This window comes from Azolla caroliniana, unplaced genomic scaffold, assembly GCF_043228905.1.
Source record: "Azolla caroliniana isolate FFs.n. ecotype wild unplaced genomic scaffold, voAzoCaro1.0.p SCAF_12, whole genome shotgun sequence".
In the NCBI taxonomy this organism is placed as follows: domain Eukaryota; kingdom Viridiplantae; phylum Streptophyta; class Polypodiopsida; order Salviniales; family Salviniaceae; genus Azolla; species Azolla caroliniana.
The window spans coordinates 4,328,377-4,348,573 of NW_028230447.1; the positions used below are offsets into that span (position 1 = coordinate 4,328,377).

At 45.5% G+C, this 20,197-nt stretch overlaps 1 protein-coding gene across 1 annotated transcript; it reads right to left on the minus strand.

Moving 5' to 3' along the window:
• Positions 1–6,878: 6,878 nt before the first annotated feature.
• LOC147856884 (uncharacterized) lies at positions 6,879–10,190 on the minus strand. Its single transcript, XM_087328079.1, has 2 exons — positions 8,024–10,190; positions 6,879–7,904 (listed from the first exon to the last, which is right to left on the minus strand). Exons 1-2 carry the CDS (start codon positions 9,921–9,923, stop codon positions 6,925–6,927), a joined length of 2,880 nt encoding a protein of 959 aa, XP_087184205.1. The 5' UTR covers positions 9,924–10,190; the 3' UTR covers positions 6,879–6,924.
• Between the last annotated feature and the right edge of the window lie 10,007 nt (positions 10,191–20,197).

A 20,197-nucleotide genomic window follows, 5' to 3' on the forward strand; every position in this document is an offset into this window, starting at 1 on the left:
AAAGGTAGGCGCAAATAAAGGACTTATAGTTATTAAATCTATTTGTAGAACACTAAAGATAAGGTAGCATAATGGTAAAGTTGAAGTTTGGCTACGTGGAGGTACAAGGTTCAAATCTTGCCCTATGCACGTGATAAATATCTTGATATTCTTATTTTATTTATTTATATGTAATTAAATCGGTTATATTATTTTTACTTTTTCACGTAGTGTACGAAATACACTACGACATCGTGTTGTGCGAATCTCTGTCTATCAACTTATGGAAAGTCAAGGTTACGTGAAACACGACAAAAATACTTGTCGCTTAATGGGGAAGAGCAAGATACATTTCTTCTTTCGCATATGCAACTTAAATTGGATCACAAAGCAGGGCCTAATTCAACGCAAGTTGAATATTTCCTTGGACTAAATACCAAGTGTTGTCGAGCAGCTTTTAAAATCACTCATAGCATTGGAAATATGCGGCTGCAACGAGTTCAAGAGCGACTTCTGAAGGGCTCCTGGGTACAGTTCGATCAAAATGGTTCTGGATGTAAGGGTCAAATTGGGCAACAGGCAATTAGGTGGATGGAGGTATATTTTTCAAAACAGTGTGAAGTTATGCCAACGACAGGAAGACTTCATTTGTCAGATAACTTTACTCGAAGGGAAGTTTACCAATCGTACAAGGACGACATGTCTTCCGATGTTGAGCCTTACATACAGTACAGGCATTTTAATCGACTATGGAGGTTACAATTTAATAAAGTGGTTATCCCACGAAAGGTGCGAATGGGAGTCTGCTCAATATGTGCGAGTTTAAAAAGTATGGCCAAGGGTGGAAAATCAGATGTAGAGATCAAGAATTACAAGAACTTGTTAAAAGAACATCGTGAAAGTCAGGCATTGGAACGTACTAAGGCTATGCATCACCGACAAAAAGCGTTTCAATCTCCCGAAAAGTATATGTGCATGATTATTGACGGCATGGATCAAAAGAAAACTTGTTTGCCACATTTTCAAAGACTCCCCAAGGATATTGGAGATGAGTGTCTCGTGCAAATGCATCTAGTGGGTTGTTTGACATATTGTCAAACTATAAGACCGCAAGTGTTCTTAACTTATCCCAATATCCACAACGACCCTAATCTTACTGTCACTGTCATGCACAGGGTATTGCAATCATGGTCAGGTATACTCCTGCCAGTTCTATATGTGCAACTAGACAACACAGCAAGAGAGAATAAGAACTCAACTGTCTTCGGCTATCTAAGCATGCTAGTAGAGAGGGGCATATTTAAAAAGATAAAGGTTAACTTCTTGTTGGTTGGTCATACCCATGATCACATAGATCAAATGTTCAGTAGGTTCTCAAAGAAACTTGCTCGCTGTAATGCTTTCACACTTCCCACGCTATCCAAATTGATTAGTGAAGCATATACACCAAAGCCTGAAGTACAACACTTGGAAGAAGTATACGACTTTAAACGTTTCTGCATGGATAATGACGGGACTAAAGGTAGGGTGCTTGCACCTCTTAATAATATAAGTTTCAACCATGTCTTCCTCATAAAACAAAGATCGGCCCACCTGAAGATGACGGTGTTGTTTGCGAAACAATACTCATCTAGTGCACAATGGGAGCCCCAAGAAGGTTGTAGGCTCCTTCTTCATATCCCAGATGAACCTCTACATGGTGCACAACAAATGCCATATGATGATCGTAAAAATGTAGCACCAAATAGTACTATTGATGAACAAAGGGCATATTGGTTGAGATGTCTAGCAGAGAAACAAAATAATATTGATCGAACTAAGAAGTATGCCGGTGATGAGGATGTTGAATGGTGGGAGATTTTCTTCACCCATCAACGCACCATTTTAGATAATTACATCGCCGGTTTATGGCCAATCTGTATCCCATTCACATGGAACATTGGGATGACATCAACGATATCGTAGACTCATCACCAACAATCGAATAATATGGAGCTTCATGATTTAGTTCGGCCACTGCAAAGAGATATTTATGTGGGACCAAGAAAGTCACGTACTGTTGAGGCAAGATGGCAAGGTAATTTGCAAGAACTACAAGTGGGAATGTTGGTTGCAACATTAGCAGGGGACGATACCTTGGGCCATCCATTTTGGATTGCAAAAATTATTGAATTAGTGAGGGATGAAGAAAGTAGTCAGACAAAGTCAATAGTAGTCCACTGGTATCAGACAAATTCAACTGATGCATTTACAGGAAAGTATTCTTTAGAGATGGTTAAGGATGTCGGATGTTCAAGCAGAAAGAGAAGAAGAAAGAATATACCGAGCACGGCTACTCTCGCACTAGACCGTGTTGACATACTAGTATATGACTTCTCATTGACAAAATCAGGTCATCTAAGACAAGCAACTATCAAGATAATAAAGGAGAAAATCCCAAACATGGTGTCAAATGAAATACAGAGAATAACCAGAAGCAATTCTCATAACCACAAAGATGTTGGGTTGGAATTGGATGAGGATAATGCTTTGATTGCCACTGATGATGAGGATGAGACGTCAAAATGCTCTTCTAGTCCATCAGACATGTCTTAATATATTGGTTTGGTTCAAGCTGGGGATTGTTTTACTACATGATCGGAAACTTTGTAAATTTGTTTTGGATGTAAACTCACGAATATGTATAATTGTAACTAGTAGACATGTTGTACATTATTGTGTAATTTTGGTGATGTATTTTTGGAGGCATTTTACTTATGACTCAAAGTGGTAGTCATGTTGAAATTCAATATATTTTGCCACCTTTTCTGAAAAGCTTTACGCATGCGTCGTGTCTTTTTGAAAACTGCGTGCTTTTGTGCCCTTTTTCGACGTAGTGTTCTCATAATGCGACATATTACCTGTTTCAAATGACCCGGTGTTTACATCCTTGCTATACAAGTTTGGGATGGCTGAGTGTAAATCTATGGCAACCCCTCTCAATCGAAACCTCAAATTGGATGCTGACTCCACCACGGAAGAGTGTGAACTGACTCAGTATCAACAACTAATCGGGAGTCTCATCTACCTCATGATCACTCGACTCGACCAAAGCTATTCGGTTCGCCTCCTTAGCCAATTCATGCAAACTCCACGAGATATCCATTTGGATTGTGCTAAGCGAGTATTACGATACGTGAGTGGAACAATGGATTGCAGTATTCTCTACGAATCGACCACACCAATTCGACTCAAAGGGTACATAGATGTCGATTGGGTTGGCTACATAGCCGATCGACGATCGACCTCCGGATTTGTCTTCTTGCTTGGCAGCGGAGCAATATCTTGGAGTAGTAAGAAGCAACCTATCGTCGCACTTTCGAGCATGGAGGTCGAATACAGGGGCGCAGTCGTGGCTGCATGTGAAGTCGCATGGCTCAAGAGGATTTTGATGAACCTGGGTGTTCCCATCAAGGATGTGACTCCCCTTTACTGTGACAACATGAGTAGTATCTATCTGGCTCAGAACCTGGTGTTCCACGCACGCACAAAGCATATCAAAGTGCACCATCACTTCATTCGAGAGTGCGTTTAGGCGGGAGATGTCGACCTTCAACACATCAACACGAATCTTCAGACAACTATCATCTTCACCAAGGCCCTAGGGGCCGACAAGCTTCGGCAATTCATGTCAGACCTTGGATTGACAATCCCTGACTTGTCAAGCTTGAGGGGGAGTACAAGAGAGAACCGGATACCGTCTGAACCGGGTAGGAGCCAAAGCGGACACTGGAGATAATCCAAACCGGATACCAGTTGAAGCGGACATCAACCGAAAGGAACCGACTCGAGTTGAGCTTGAGGGGGTGTGTTGAGAATCAAGCTCAACCTAGTGCAATGTGTGAACACGCCCTTTGACAATCTATGATCATTCAAAGGTCAAGAGTCACACCACTACTCTCTACACATTAACTATGTGTCATAGAATCATATTTGATTACACATAACTAATGAGTTCCATATTTCCCATGACTATGAGTCTTCACATTCCCCAAGAGAGAGTAGTAGTTGTAGTGAGTTAATGAAGAGAGAGGGTGACCTTATATAAAGCACCCTCCTCCTACTTCATATAGTGTCGGTTGTGACTCCTTGTAATGCTACATTTCGTATTTACTGTTCTCTTTGTTAATATACACCTTCTTCTTGAGTACTTCATTTTTCTTTCATCTATCTATCTTGTGTTTTCTCTTCTCTCATTTCTTTCCTCTCACATATACATACACATAACACACATATCTTCCACTACACAAGAATCATATGTGATTCTTTACAAGTATACAAGCTTATGTGTAATTGTCTATAGGAATCAACAATGGCTCGACTCAAGCTTGAATCAAACTGTTAAATTGTTTTTAAACGGTTTGGCGATAGCAATCAACAATGGTTTGGATCAATTCGAGACTCTCGAACTCAAACCGTTTAAAAATTTTGAAACTTAAACCAAACCAAACCAGGAAACAATTAAAACCAAACTGTTACAAAAAATTCAAGCTCAAACCAAACTGTTACAAAAAATTTATGTGTATGTCCTTGTTCTTGTATGTAAATGAATGAAGATTTGCACAATTGCATACATATAGATGCACGTGTGTATGCTTATATGAGGGCATATGACGCTCGCTCGATGAACAACCAAGTGTATAGAAATGAATGTCACCTCTTGCGAATTTGGAAGATTTACATGAATGTCACCAAGTGTATGATGACTCGATTTGGAAGATTTGTGACGATCCTCACTTGACCACAAATCACATAAAGACGTAACGAAGATGTTTTCTGAATATGCATAACTTAATTTAATTAAAGTATAGTAATCCACAATAATTATAGTAAAATTGTAACAATATACAATCAAGGCTAAAGTTCTTTGCCCCATTACATGGGGTGTCTAGAATAGTGTATGGAAGAACAAGGCGATGAGAGATCAAGAAATCAAAAGATGGCAAGAGGGGATCCTCGAGTTTCAACATAGTGAGTGTATATGATGAATAGCCACGTCTCCTTTTGTGGTCGTACTTGTAGTTCTCATGTGTGCCCTCTTGATTCACTATCTTGTGATGAATTGTCTATTTACAATGCCTGTACATCTCACTCAAAATGCCCCTCCATGGCAATGAGCTGTCCTTCTCCTTCAATAGGTTCCAAGAGCCCACTAATGAAGTGTGAAAGAAAGCACGATGACTCTATCACTTAACGACAAAAATGGGAGGGATGTGCCAAAGGTCTTCAACAATTATGTAATGATAGTCAAAGTACTTTCGCATTGGCATTGAATGAGCTCTTTCATATCAAAGTGCAATATCACTTTATCTAAGATTGCATCCAAAAAAATGAGATCACTCTACTAAAAATGCACGCATTGTTGATGTGATGTAGAATGTTAGGGATTCTAAGTAATTACAAAAGAACATGATCCATTAGCTTAGGTATAACCAACAATTGAAGAACATGAGACAATTTTAGGCTATTTATGTTGAATTCACCCCAACCACATCGTGGTAGATGAAGTTGAGGAGACCAAACTAGTCAGACCCCTTAGCTATAGAAGTCAACCACTTGTACCACATTGTAAAGTTGTAGTTTTATCAATGGTGTAATTGTGCATTTTGAGTAGAAAATCCCTTTGAATTTTGATTGAGAAGCAACGTGGCACAAAGGCCCCTTCGAGTTGTAAATCTAGTTTATTATTAAAATAAACTCCAGATACAATCAAATGTTCATGCCAGAAGGCATACATAAGTATATAATAAGGCTCAAAATTGAAAATTTGAGTGAAGGCAACGAAAAAGAAAAAGACAAGAAAGATGAAAAGAAGACATCATATAAACTAGTTCTTTTTATGCACAAAATTTATATATAGATATGGACAAGAAGAGTACAACTTCCACAAGATCACTAATATAGGCTAGAATGATTTGCAACACACTTCATGTTTCACTCGAATAATTGAGTATAATTTTGTGGTAGTAGTGAAACACCCCTTAAATTCTAAGGTTGTCAAGCCCATGAGAAAGGAAATTTGCTTCTCTCAACAAGGGTAACCTATTGAAATGACATGGACATGAAATCCTAAAGCCATTCCAGCCTGTCATATAAGAAGAATGATCGTCGTTTCATAAACATTCCAAAGAAAGATGGTTGATCAATGAAATTGCCTTTCAAAGACGTAATAGAAGTAAAAGAGTTGCAAGAAGAGTTTCAAAAAACAAAAATAAGTGAATTGAAAAAGAGAGCATGGAACTTTGGGAAAACCTTACACAATGTTGGTGTAGAACTTGGGGGGGGAGAATAGTACAAAAAGAATCCATGAAGAGATGTAGTTGGAGATATTTTTGTTATTAAGGAACAAGCTAAACCCTCAAATTGGATAGAGATTGAGGAGACGAGGCTAGAGATGTTAAAGTTATCGGGGAACACTAATCCATAAAAGAGACATTGACGAATGACTTTGGGCAGAGATGGACAAGTCGTGTCGAGCAATAGGAAGCCCCAACACAGAAGAGAGACAACAAAGACGTGGCTACTACAGATGATGATGCTTTGGCTATCAAAGGACTCTCGCGAGGGAGGTAGGTGCCAACCTTATTATTACTGCTACTACTACGTACTTCATGTCGGCATGTTTTATTTGGTGGATGGTTTAAGTGTCGATACAGACAATGTGCAATGGATGTGGTTCAGGGGGTTCGTGGAGTTAGTCTACGGTTCGCCCAAAATCACGGGACCGGATGAAGTACACCACCCCGACCATAAGGTGTCCAATCGACTTGGGGCAACATTGGGAGGACATCGGTTTGGGCGAGGGGGTATGTATACGAGACACAAAGGAAAAGTTAAATAACAAAAAAAAGAAGCGTTGGGACTTTGGAAGGGCATTTCCGTAATTTCATTAAAATTAGTTCGTTATTACAGTTTTCGCCGGCGGCTGCCGGCAGATGAGCCGTCCACGGAATGGCGGGAAGGCTGAAACACGTTATTACCGTTAACGCCGCCGCTGCCGCCGCCGCCGGAATGGCGGGCCAGAAGCTGCTCCGGCGTGCTCCTGGCCGTTGACGATGACATCATCATCGCCGCCGCCGCCGCCGTTGGAGCGGCGGCGGCGTCGTCCGACGACCACAAAGAACCGTTCAGCCCCCCACCTGCCTCCGGCGGCGAGTATTCTTTCCGCCGATTAATCCTCCTCTGCTGGCCATGGCCGCTCGCGTAGCTGGACTGCAGATTGTCCGTCGACGCCCTCGCCGCCACGCTCTGAGGGCTGAAGTAGAAGCTGAAGGCGCTGTAATCCTTGCTCAAGAAGATGGATTGGAGCGGCGGCGGCGGCGGCGATGGCGATGGCGATGGCGATGGCGGTAGGTTCTTCCGAGCCTCCTCTGCGCCGCCATCAAGAGCCTGCTCTGCTGCAGGCTTCACGAAATCCTCCATCTTCTTCTTCTTCTTCGCCACCAGATTAATGATCTGCTCCTCCACCGTCCCCCCATTCATCACCGGCTTCTCGCTCTCAGGCTTCTTGGTTGTCATCGGCCAATGATCGCCGTCCAGTACTGAATTTGCGCCCTGCGATCGTCGCGGCAAGCTCTGATTCTTGGCATCATTATCATCCATCTTCGGCTTCGTTGGCTGCTGATTACTGCTGTTATGATGGATTCCGCCTGCAGATTTCAGGAATCCGCCGAAAAGCTTCTTGTTGAAGCTCCGGCCCCATGACCGCATTTGCGAGTTGATGATGCTATTGAGCTGGCGGCGGCGTGGCGTATCAGGCGGCGGCGCCACTTCAATTGTCGAGCATCTCACCTTAATATTGCTTCTGCTGCAGCTCTTCCGCCACCCACGGTCGGCATTTTCCTCCCCATACGCCTCATCCACGGCCGCACTGCTTGTGCCACGCCCTGCACAGGATTCCACAAAACACAATTACACAAGAATCTCCAAGAGATGGTGCCTTTAGATTTGATTATCACAGAAATTAGGACTGTTTTTGCCTTATATAGAGATGTATCATATATACCCAATTGGTGGGCGGCGGCGGAGCCGATTGTGGCGGCGATCGGAGCGGACGCACTGTGTAATGCTACATCTGCTTTACTTATACCACTTAACCTTGGGCTGCTATAATTAGCGTGCTTGAAATCGCCGGAAGATTTCACATTATGCGGGCCTGTGCTAGGGATCGCCACCGCCGCCGCCGCCCTAATATCTTCCGCTGAGCTTAGCGGAGAGGCGGTGGCGCATTCGGACATAATCTTGGTATCGAGCGTATCGACCATCAAGAAATCGACGAGCTTCATGTTATGAGACGTGGTGATCGGCGCACATGAATCATCAGGGCGTTTACCAATCGAAGGTCTCGAATTCATCACAGACTGTCGTAACGCAACGGCGGAGGTGTCACTGCTAAGACTATCCCTGGCTGTATCCCTAAACCCTAAACGCACCCCATCATCACCATTCACTTTCTTTCTGGGGGCCGACAAATGATCCGCCGACGGAGGCGGCGGAGGCTTACTCGTGTTGCTAAAGAGAGAAGGAAACTTGGATCGGAAATTCGACTCTTCGGCCTGCGAATTCCGAGCCCCGGCAGCCGCCGCATCTGCGGAAAACCTTTCGGCTTGCTGGATTATGTTGGTTATACTGAGATCGATGCACGCCTTGGCGGAAGTGGAGAAGCTAGCTATGGATTTCGATCTCCGCCCGGCCTTCCGCCGGCTGAAGAGAGACGAAAGCCAAGAACCAACGGGGGGCACGGCGGTGGCCGTATCGTATGGATGACTGCTACTGTTTATCTGATTAGATTTGGTCAAGCAAGAATCGACTTGTTTCAGATTAATGGCGGAATTGGCCTGTGCATCGCCCTGCAAATTGCACAAGCCTTTGGCCACAAATTGACTGAGTGGTTCGATCAATGGCTTAGTATTCACGAGGGGCTTAGAATTAGGGTTGGTATTGCTGTCGATCTTGGCCGCCGCCGCCGCCACTGGAGACATTGGCATACCATAATGATTAGTACTTCCTACATTGGCTATGGCGGCGGCGGCGAGATCATGGCGGCCGCCAGATGCAGCAGGAATGTGGCGAGGATCTGGCGGCGGAGCACGATCCGCTCTACTAATCAGACTATCGGGCGTCACCGACTGATTCCTGATCTTCTTCTTCTTCTTCTTTTTCTTCTTCTTCTTAGCCCTGATAGAATTCGCCTTCGTACAGCTGGTTTGTCTAGATTGATCAGCGGCGCGGCCACCGTCCTTGATGCTGCTCTCATTTCCGGCGTGGAAAACATATCGGAGGCCGCCGCCGAGAGATGGCCGGGGCGGCGGGAGGACACAGAAACTACTGTTATAATTACTGTTGCTGTGGATTCCGCCGTTTCCTGCAGAGCTGGCTATGAGAGAGGGTGAGAAGGGAGCCTGGTCGAGGAGGACAGCGCCAGAGTGGTGAGGGAACGGCGCAAGGCGGCGAGCTGGGGATGATGAATGGGAGCGATGGCGGCACAAGGTGCAATGCACGTTGCTGTCATTGTTTTCATCGAAGGCGGCGGCGGCGGCGCCATGATCGGAGGATAACAGGTGGTGGCGATGATGAGTGGAGCCTGAGGCGGCGTCGGCGGCGGTAGAAGGAGCAGCTGACTCTGAATTGTGATAAAGATCGGAAGGCGAGATCATAGTGTGGGGAGACAACAGGTTTGTGGTGATTTGGTTCTTGCAGATTAGGGTTGCCGACGGGGCGGCGGCGGTTTGGGGCGGGCCGCTGGTTCCGTAGAAGTAGTAGTAAGCGGAGTAAGAGCCGGGTGTGAAGATGGGCGTGGTGCCGGAATAGTAGGGTGGCTGATGGACGATCCGGCGGCGGGTGGCGGCGGGGGCGGAATCGGAGGCGGCGGGAGGAGGGCAGGAGCGGTGGTGGTGGGATCTCATGGTGGCGTGAAGGGGATGATTATAGTGTTTGTTTGGGGGCTCATGGCTCCGCCCGTCCGCCAGCGGGTGGTGGTCGTCGTGGGAGGAGTTGGAGGAGGAGAAGGAGTGGCGATGGCGGCGGCTGGCCTGCAGGAGGCGGAGCTGAGATTGGAGGCGGAGCAGGCGCTCGTTGAGGCAGAAGGGGCAGACGCCACTGGAGGCGGAGGCGGAGGCGTCGTCGGATCTGTGAGAGTGGCGTTTGCAGGTGGCGGCGGGAGGAAGCAGGCTACAGGAAGCGGCGGGAGGCGGAGATGTGGCTGCGGCGGCGCCTGCAGAAGAGCGCGTCATGGCGTCAACAATTACATATAAGAAGAAAATTATCAATATATAATATAATTATATTTATAATTACAATTTACATATATATACATATATATATACGTGTTTGTATACATATGTCTGTGTTGAAGCATAGGGTTTGATTGTTTTTTTTTCCTTTCTACGTCGTTGATTTCGAGGGGGCATTCAATGGAATTAATGAAAAGTTTTGAAACGAAACAAGAAAGAAACGAAGCAGAAAATTTCCCATTAATTCCAAACGGCTACCCCTTTCTCTCTCTCTCTCTCTCTCTCCACACACACACACACACACACAATGAGTAAAACTAAAAGATAAGAAAACAAATAAAATAAATACCATTTATTGTAAATCATCTCAGCGCCTCATCAATTCATTAACTCCGTTTATTATTGCTCTTTACTACCAACTATTTATGATTATAATTAGCGAATTATTATTATTATTTAATTTCTTGTAGTCATAAAAGTAAATAAATATGAAATGACTCTCTCTCTGTGTTTTAATTAATTGCTTGTTTATTTGTTTTCTTTCTTTACGTTGATTGCCGGTGTAGTAAAAAGAAGAAACTCACGTCCCACTTGACTTTGTTTCTTCTCTTGTTACTTAACTACTTAAATGCCTCGTTCATGAGCCTTGGACTTCCCAATCTCCGGACTCATTCATCATCATTAAGTGTCTTGTAAAAAACGACCATAGCTCAAATCTCACTCTCCCCCCATCTTCACTATAAAAGAAATCCCTATCTATCTACCCCAACAAAACAAACACTAGCTAGCCCGATCCTTAGCCGTGTCTATGCCATGAGAGCAAACACAATACATACTATAGTAATTTGTGGGAGAAGAAGAATCACGTCTATGCCGTAAGAGCACACACGTTAATGTGGCCAAGACTTATCGATTCGAACAACATCCATGGTCCTTCCTTGCCTCGCAACTTGAACTTCCTCTCGTTAAATGAACTTCTCCTTTTAAATCATGGTCACATCAAAGCCTCTTTTCGCTTGATTAACATGATCTCTTCTTCAAATTAAAACCATCGTTCCTTCGACTCATTCTCAAAAGAAACATGTGATTGGTTTCACATAGTACTGCAAAAAACGTGTAAACTAACACAAAGTTTAGGATTTGAAAACCAACCGATCTCATACATAGTGGTATTCAATTGCAAGAAGCCCTCACTTACACCAACAATCACCGATAAAAATGCAAGATTTAAGACAAATAATTGATTCTAACAAGAAAGTTGTCCAATCTTATGATAATGGCATGCATCAAATACAAAACAAGAAAAGAGGATTAAACATTTGGTGTGTGGTTATGGCATAATGTCACTAAGGGAAAGTTCATGATTCAAAGGAAAATTGTTTCCACACCTTTTTCTTATTTCAACAAATGTGTCTTTTGAAAATTCATTGCATCCCTATCTTCAATTGTCATGTGAGGTCTATATTATAGGGATCGGCAACGGCTCGGCTCAAGCCTAAACCGTTTGGCTTAGCCGGCTTAAAAACGGCTTGGCGGCTCGGCTCGGCTCGGCTTGAGCCTCGCCAAGCCGGCTAAGCCGTTTATAAACTTTAGAGAGAGGGGGAGAGAGACAACAGACAAGGGGAAAGAGAGAGAGAGAGAAAGAGAGAGAGTGAGGGAGACTAAACAGACGATGGGAGAGAGAGAGTGAGGGAGGGAGAACTACACAGACGAGGAGAGAGAGAGGGAGGGAGGGAGACAACATATAAGGAGAGAGAGAGAGAGAGAGAGACTACAGAGACGAGGAGAGAGAGAGAGGGAGGGAGGGAGACAACATAAGGAGAGAGAGAGAGAGAGACTACACAGAGGGGGGAGAGAGAGAGAGAGAGAGGAACTACATAGAGGGGGGAGAGAGAGAGAGAGGGAGAGAGAGTCGAGACCACAGACGTGAGAGAGAGTGGGAGGGAGAGCTTGTACAATGTATAGTATATAGTATATAGTATATAGTGGATCATTCTGAGAGAGAGAGAGAGAGAGGGAGGTAGGGAGAGAGAGGGAGGGAGGTTTCTAAACCGGTTTCCAAGCCGTTTACCAAGCCGGTTCACAAACCGGTTTAGCCTAAACCGGTTTGTGACCTGGCTCGGCTTGGTTCGGCTCAAAGTTTGAGATCCCGTAAACGGTTTAGGCTTAGCCGGTTTGGCCTGATTCAAGCCAAACCGGCTAAGCCTAAACTGAACCGTTGCCGATCCCTACTATATTAGCAAGTTCATGTGCCCTTTATACGAGAATTGTAAATTAAATGTAGTACATTACTAAATGGTGATGTTCCTTGTCATGTGAGGTCTATATTAGCAAGTTCATGTGCCCTTTATACTAGAATTGTAAATTAAATGTAGTACATTACTAAATGGTGTTGTGGAACATCACGTTAGATTGTGGCCTTTTAGTCTTTGTTGGACAACCTTACATTGTCCTTATCTCAAATTTTCTAGTTATTGGTTTAGTGTTTACACCATAGCAACAAAGCTATAAAATTGAGAAGACCCAAGTTGTATCCTTGTTATGGACTCAATCCCATACAATAGAATATCAATCTCTTTTTGCCATGAATGATAAACCATTTGCATGTCATGGTGAAATGCATCTCCATGAGTGTGGATACTATTGATTTGGTGTATCAATGTTTCACATAGTTTTCCCTAGTCTTATGATGAGTACATGTGGGTTACTTCTAAAAGGAACAAGTGTAGATTTTAATTACAATTCCAAGTGTGAGATAACTATCAAGTGTGTTATCACTTGACCACTTCAGATGAAGTCGTCTAGTGTTTGAACATGCCACGGCATAGGGACAAGAAGATTTGCTACATTCTTATCGAGTGATACTAGACTTAGGCACTTGAGACTATGTAAGGCTATGGCTCTTGTTAGCTAAGTATGCGTGATCCTTGTAGAACCTCTTGGAGACAGTTGTCTGTGAAGGTAGACAGAAACAACTCTATAGTACGAAGAACGAAAGATTGATAGAGACATAAGCAAGATGAATAGAGTGGAACTCAGACAACTTAGCAAGATCAACAAGAACAACATAATTAGAATTAGAATTTTTATCGTGCATAAAGAGGCCAAATTTGACCTATGGCACCAAAGTATACATGTGTTCTTGATATGTGTCTCCTTCCTAAGAAGGGGTATTCATACACTGAAGCACAAAGTCTTTATGTGTGAATAAAGCATACACATATGAGCTCAACCTTCTCGGTGGTGTCTTAAGTATGGTACTTACGTTATCACTCCCTCTTAGTATGTCAACATATCTTGAATGAATTGCACTATATATCGAGCGTGTGAAGAGAAAGTGACATTCATCCTTCATTGCATACTTTACATGTCTTCAAATTTGTTACATTTTGATACCATGATGCAACTTCAATACTTAACTTGTGAGATCGAGTGTGAAGTAGTGTAAGGGCTCTACGAGCATTGCTACTCATATTGGTAATGAGATACGGTTGGATATGATCAATAGGCATTCTTGCCTTATATTGAAATTTGAGACCAACATTCAGGGTTGACATTTGCAATGTAGTATTCTAGCTTTGTCCTCTTCGCTGGCGAATACAGGTATCTAATGGTTGTATTCACACTGTCTCTTGGATAGTCTAGGTTTTATGACATTTATGTAAATATGTCAAAGGGCAGTTGCCTTAGCCCAGTTGGTATATAAAGGGCTTTTGTAACCTGGCTCATAAAGTTGTTATTTGATAGAGGGCAACCGCCTCCATTGTATTGTAACCATTATTTGATAATACCGTTACATTGTGTGCCTCGATCTCTTCTTCCTTTCTCTCTCTCATTTTGTTCTTTGATCTTGTATCTTAACTCGGTGATCTTCATCTCAAGGTGATGTTTATGTTTTTGCACTAATGCCCTCAGTCACCCAACATCTAGTATCAAAGCAGAGGTTCTTCAACTCACTTCCAGCCGTCATCAGTCTTCAACAACACTCTTGCTTCGTCTCCCTTGAAGAACCTGAGTTCAAGATCTCATGTTGAGAAGAGAAAGAAAACAGAAAATTCGCACTCCACTGAGCTAGATCACTCTTGTGATAAGCTAGTCAGATGTACCTTGCTTCTGTGGTTGGAGGCACTAGGAGTGGAATCTCTATCAAATCGGCCTCGATCGTGCTTTACCAGGTTAGACACTATCTACTCATTTGTTGTAACCTCTCAAAGCAGATCCTCCTCTAGGGAACAACCCCAATCCATGCCTCATTCGGCTAAACAACATTTGGGAGGACCAGTCGGCTCCGTCCCTCTCATCGTTGCACTCACCGGCTTGGATAATCGGCCCAAAATCTGTGATTGACATCTTGAAATCGGCGTCGGAAACAAATCGACAGATTTGATTGTCCAACTCAAGAAGCCGATTCCACTCGTGTTCGAATCCGACTAGAACAATATCGAGTGAGCCAGTCGGTTGCATCCCATCACCATTTGTAATCAACTCCGAAAACATTCTAACAAGTCAATACAGATGGCATCAAAATCTGGCTCATCAGAGATGAGTCTAAGGAAGTTCGACGGATCGAACTTCAACTTCTGGAAGGAGCAAATGCAAGACTATCTAATAGTCAAGGGTTAGATAGTGTTGAGAATCAAGCTCAACATAGTGCAACGTGTGAACACACCTTTGAGAATCTATGTGCACTCAAAGGTCAAGAGTCATACCACTCTCAACACATTAAACTATGTGTCATAGAATCATATTATATGACACATAACTAATGAGTTTCATATTCCCAATGACTATGAGTCTTCACATTCCTTAAGGTTCTAGAGAGAGAGTGGAAGTTGTAATGAGTTAATGAAGAGAGAGGGTGACCTTATATAAAGCACCCTCCTACTTTATACTAAGTCGGTTGTGACTCCTTGTAATGCTACATTTTCATTTATCATATTCTCCTTGTTAATATACATCTCCTTCTTCTTGAGTACTTCATTTTGAATACTCAAGAAATCTACATCGACAATGAATACTCAAATGGGGAGCGCTCTCCCTAGCGAGAAGTTGGATCGCAACAACTTTGCATCTTGGGAGTACAAGATGCACCAATACCTTGTCGGCCAAGGCTATTGGAGCTACATCAAAGGAGCACAAGAAAATCGGCCCGACCCGAAAGACGCCGACTACGCAACATGGGAGCAAGCGGCGAGTCGAGTAATGTATTTCTTGGCGACATGTGTACACGACCACATGCTCGGCTACATTCACGAAGCTGGGACGCCAAAGGAAGCTTGGGAGAATCTACGAAAGATTTTCGCTGCCAACACAACCACGAGGAAGCTTCAACTCCGCCAAGAGTTGAATAATATCCAACAAAGGGATATGTCCGTCACGAGCTACACCTTGAAGATCAAGGAGCTTTGTGATTCACTTGGCTCGATAAGTGTAAACGTGGAGGATGATGAGATGGTGCAAATATGTCTCGGCGGCCTTGCACCACAATTTGGCGTGATGCGGACCACTATACTAGCATGGGAGAATCCACCCTCCTTCTTCGATCTTCAATCCATGTTGTTGGTCGAAGAAAACCATGTTCGAACAAGGAGTAATGGCTTGGAAGGCCAAATGCTCTACGCGCATTTGGACGGAGGAAGAGGACGCAACCGTGCAAGAAGAGGCCGATTTGGCCAAGGACGAGGCGGACGAGGCTCGGGTTATGAAAACAACTCTCAATTACGGCAACAAAATGAAGGCCATTGGGGAACCTTCAGAAGAAGGGGGAGCCACCATTTCGGTTCGAGCCGAAAAACCTCAATCGAATGCGGATATTGCGGCAAAGTTGGCCACCGTGAAGAAGAGTGCCGAAAGAAGATGCGTGAGTCGACGTCCACAAGCCAACAACTCACGAATTACGCCACCAACTCCGAGTACGACGATTACGTCGGACTATTCGTGATGAGGCAAACTCTATGTCGGCTTCTACATCAACTAATGCCGTCGGTCCGGAAGACGTATGGTTCGTCGACTCCGGTGCTTCGAACCATATGACGTCCCATCAAGAGTGGTTTCGAGACTTGTGGAAGCTGGATCGACCCGGTTATGTCGAGACCAGAGACGATACCAGTCATCCGATTCGGCATGTCGGGAATGTCCCATTCGGGAAAGATGGCGAAAAAACTTGCATAAAAATTGTATTACATGTACCCACCATAATGAATAATTTGGTCTCGGTCGGCCAAATTGTGGAGCAAGGGATGCTAGTTCGATTCAACCAAGGTGGTTGCTTCATCGAGAAGGAAGGTCGACTCATCGATCGGGGTCGAAAGGAAGGTTGAATGTTTATCCTTGAGTCAAACGAGGTGAAATCGGCCATGTACTCAAAGGGCCTCAAACCCGACACCGACATAGAGCTATGGCACAAGTGGATTGGCCATATCAATCTTCAAAAGCTCAAGGCAATGCAATCAAAAGGAGTCGTCATCGGACTCCCGACCTTCAAAGAGCGAGAGATTGAAGACGTATGTGCGGCGTGCCAATTCGGTAAGCAACATCGGCATCAATTTTCGAAAGAGAGGAATGTGAGCAAAGGCGTACTCGACGTAATTCACTCCGATGTATGGGGATCGGCCCAAATGGCGACATTCGGTAGATGTTGATTGTAAAAATAACGTGCGGAAGCAAATATAAAGACAGAACAGAAGGAAGAACACTCAGGTTTAATGGAGAGCTTGAGCTTACGCAGTATACGCGGGAGAGACAGAGAGAGTAAGAGAATATATTCAAGAAAGACAAAAAAAACAATACATATATGTGTTCAATGAACACTTTGTACAAGTCCTAGAAGGACTGACCGAAGTACTGACAGTACTTCAATGCTCATTAAGAGCTCCTACACTAACTCCCAAATATATTCCTCACGGAATATCTTTCCTAACGGCCTAACCGATCGATCCCAACCGATCCGGTCCTCAGCTTCTTAAGTCGATCCGGCCGATGTTGAGCTTGTCTCTCAACATTCCCCCTCAAGCTCAACTTGAGGCTCTTCAGGATCTTCACAGCTCCGGTTCCTCCTAGCTTCACGCCTCGCTCGCGCTCCTCGACCTGTTCAACTCCGCGCGCTTCGACCCTTCCGGTCGGCTTGTTTGCTCATGTGGCCCTTATCAGCTCTTCTGCTGCTGCGGTGTCAACACTTCTTCTGCTGCCTTTTCTTCCGCTTGGGCCTCGGTTGATTCAACATGTCTGAATTAAACATCCGAACCGACTCGGCTACCTCCGATCGGTTTTCGCTCTCGTCCGAGTTGGCTGTCTCCAACTCGTCTTCGGTCTTCTCGCCCTCGATGGCATCATCTCCCCCATGCGTGGTTGGCTTCGGCTCTCTCCTTTGGCTGCTCCCCTTCTGTCCGCTTTCGGACTTTTCCGCGGATCTGCCCTCGGCTTCTCCAGCCGATCCGAAGTCGAACTCGACAACCGACTCGGTGTCGCGGTCTCCGCTCCTTTCCTGCTGCCTTGCTTGGTCGTTCGGAACTGTTCTCCCCCTCAAGTTTGGCAAGTCGAGGTGACGCAATCCGAGCGCACTTGAGAAATGCTGTAACTTGTCCAGACCAAGAGGCTTTGTGAAGATGTCGGCAGTCTGCCGATCCGTTGGCACGTACTGAAGTTCGACTTCACCGGAAAGGACACGCTCACGAACGAAATGGTAGTGCACCTCAATGTGCTTGGTCCGTGCGTGGAAAATGGGGTTCTTAGCGAGCTGGATGCTGCTGAGGTTGTCGCAGTAGATCGTCGTCGGATCTAACACCTCCGCTTGTAGGTCCTTAAGTAGCTGCTTCAACCATATGGCTTCGCATGTCGCGACAACCGCTCCTCGATACTCAGCTTCGGTGCTCGACAGTGCAACTGTCGACTGCTTCTTACTGCTCCACGCGATCACGGCACTCCCGAGGGAGAACGCGTATCCGGACGTGGATCGGCGATCGACGGCGTTGCCAGCCCAATCAACATCGGTGTAGCCGACTAACTGCGCGGTTGCACCGGTCCGATATAGCAGTCCGCGGTCCTTAGTGCCACTTACGTACCGCAGTACGCGTTGTGCACACTGAAGGTGCTCCTCGGTAGGTCGCGCCATGAACTGACTGATCACCCCGACCGGATAACTGAGGTCGGGTCGGGTGATGGTCAAGTATATGAGGCTTCCGACAATTTGTTGGAACCTCGTCGGGTCGCATACCTCTCACGTATTGGGACGAAGCTTGATGGTTCTGTCCAGAGGAGTCGAGACGGATTTACAGTCGGCCATCCTGAATTTGAAGAGCATACTCAGCACGTAATGACGTTGGCTGATCAATATGCCTTCGGGGGTACGGATCACTTCGATGCCGAGGAAGTAATGAAGGTCCCCCAGATCCTTCATGTCGAACGATGCCGCAAGCTATAGCTTCACACGGCCGATTTCACCTAGGTCGGCGCCGGTGATGACCAAGTCATCGACATATAGTAGAATACTAACCGGTCCGAGTTGACCTTTCCGGATGAACAGGGAAGAGTCCGATTTTGACGTGACGAAGCCCATCCGACGCAGGTGTTGCATGATCTTCGCGTTCCAAGCACGTGGGGCTTGCTTCAGTCTGTAAAGGGACTTCTTCAGTCGGCATACTGCCGAGGAGTTTGTTCCAGAGTGAAATCCGGGGGGCTGTACCATGTACACTTGTTCCTCAAGGTCACCTTGCAGGAACACATTCTTTACATCCATTTGATGTAGGTGCCACCCCTTGGCCGCGGCTACTACGAGCAAAACACGGACGGTCGTCATTTTCACGACCGGCGCAAATGTCTCATCGTAGTCGATGAGGTGTTTTTGCACGTAGCCCTTTGCCACTAGTCGAGCCTTGTACCGGTTGACCGAGCCATCGGTGTTGTACTTAACTTTGTACACCCACCTACACCCAATCAGTTTTACCCCTCTTGGTGCATCAACCAGGTCCCAGGTCTCGTTCTCCGCCAATGCGTGCATCTCTTCCTCCATCGCGGCACGCCAATTTGCGTCTTTAGCTGCTTCTACGTAGCTCTTCGGCTCACGCACTTCCGCTACACGGATCATGTATGCATAATGATGCGCCATGTACTCGTTGTATCCGAACTGCAAAACAGGATTCTTCTGGTGGGTAGATCGGCGTAATCTCACATTAGCCGATGTCGAGGCCTTCTCGGTCGACGCGGTCTTCATCTTTAAAGACCCGTCACCGCTTCCGTCGGAGTCAGACTCGCGTCGGTCAGACTCGTTCTTATCCGTGCCGGAGTCCGACACCTTCTTCTTCCCTTTCTCTTTGCGTGTAAGCCGTCTCCTCGGCTTCCTGCGCGGGGAATGCACGGCCGAGTCTCCACTACTCGCCGGCTCTTTATCAGACTGGTCGTACTGACTCAGTCGTCCAATCGGTCCACTTAACCGGAGTGAAATCAGACTCTCTTCGTGGGTCTTGATTTCAGGCTCATCCGGAGGCATCTCGGCCTCGCTGACCTCATCGTCAGAGCTCGGATTGGAGTCGGGGTTCGTAGTCGGGGGCAGGTACCAGGACGCGGACGCGTCAAACACACAGCTCGTGCGCCGACACTTTGTCTCCGATCCGGTTCTGGATGTATACCGCGGTCCTTACCGCCTCGGCCCAGTAGAACTTGGGCAAGCTCTTCTCCTCCAGCATTGCCCGTGCCGCTTCCACAACTGACCGATTCTTCCTCTCGGCCACGCCGTTCTGCTCCGGCGTGTATCTACAACTGAATTCGCGCCGAATTCCCATTTGTTGTAGATAACCATTGAATTGACCGGAGAAGTACTCTTTCCCGCCATCCGACCGCAGGCACTTGATCTTTCGTCCCGTTTCCGTTTCCACGAACCCTTTGAGGTCCCGAAAGCAGTCGAAGACTTCGCTCTTCCTCTCAATGAGGTAGATCCACGTGTGCCGCGTGTG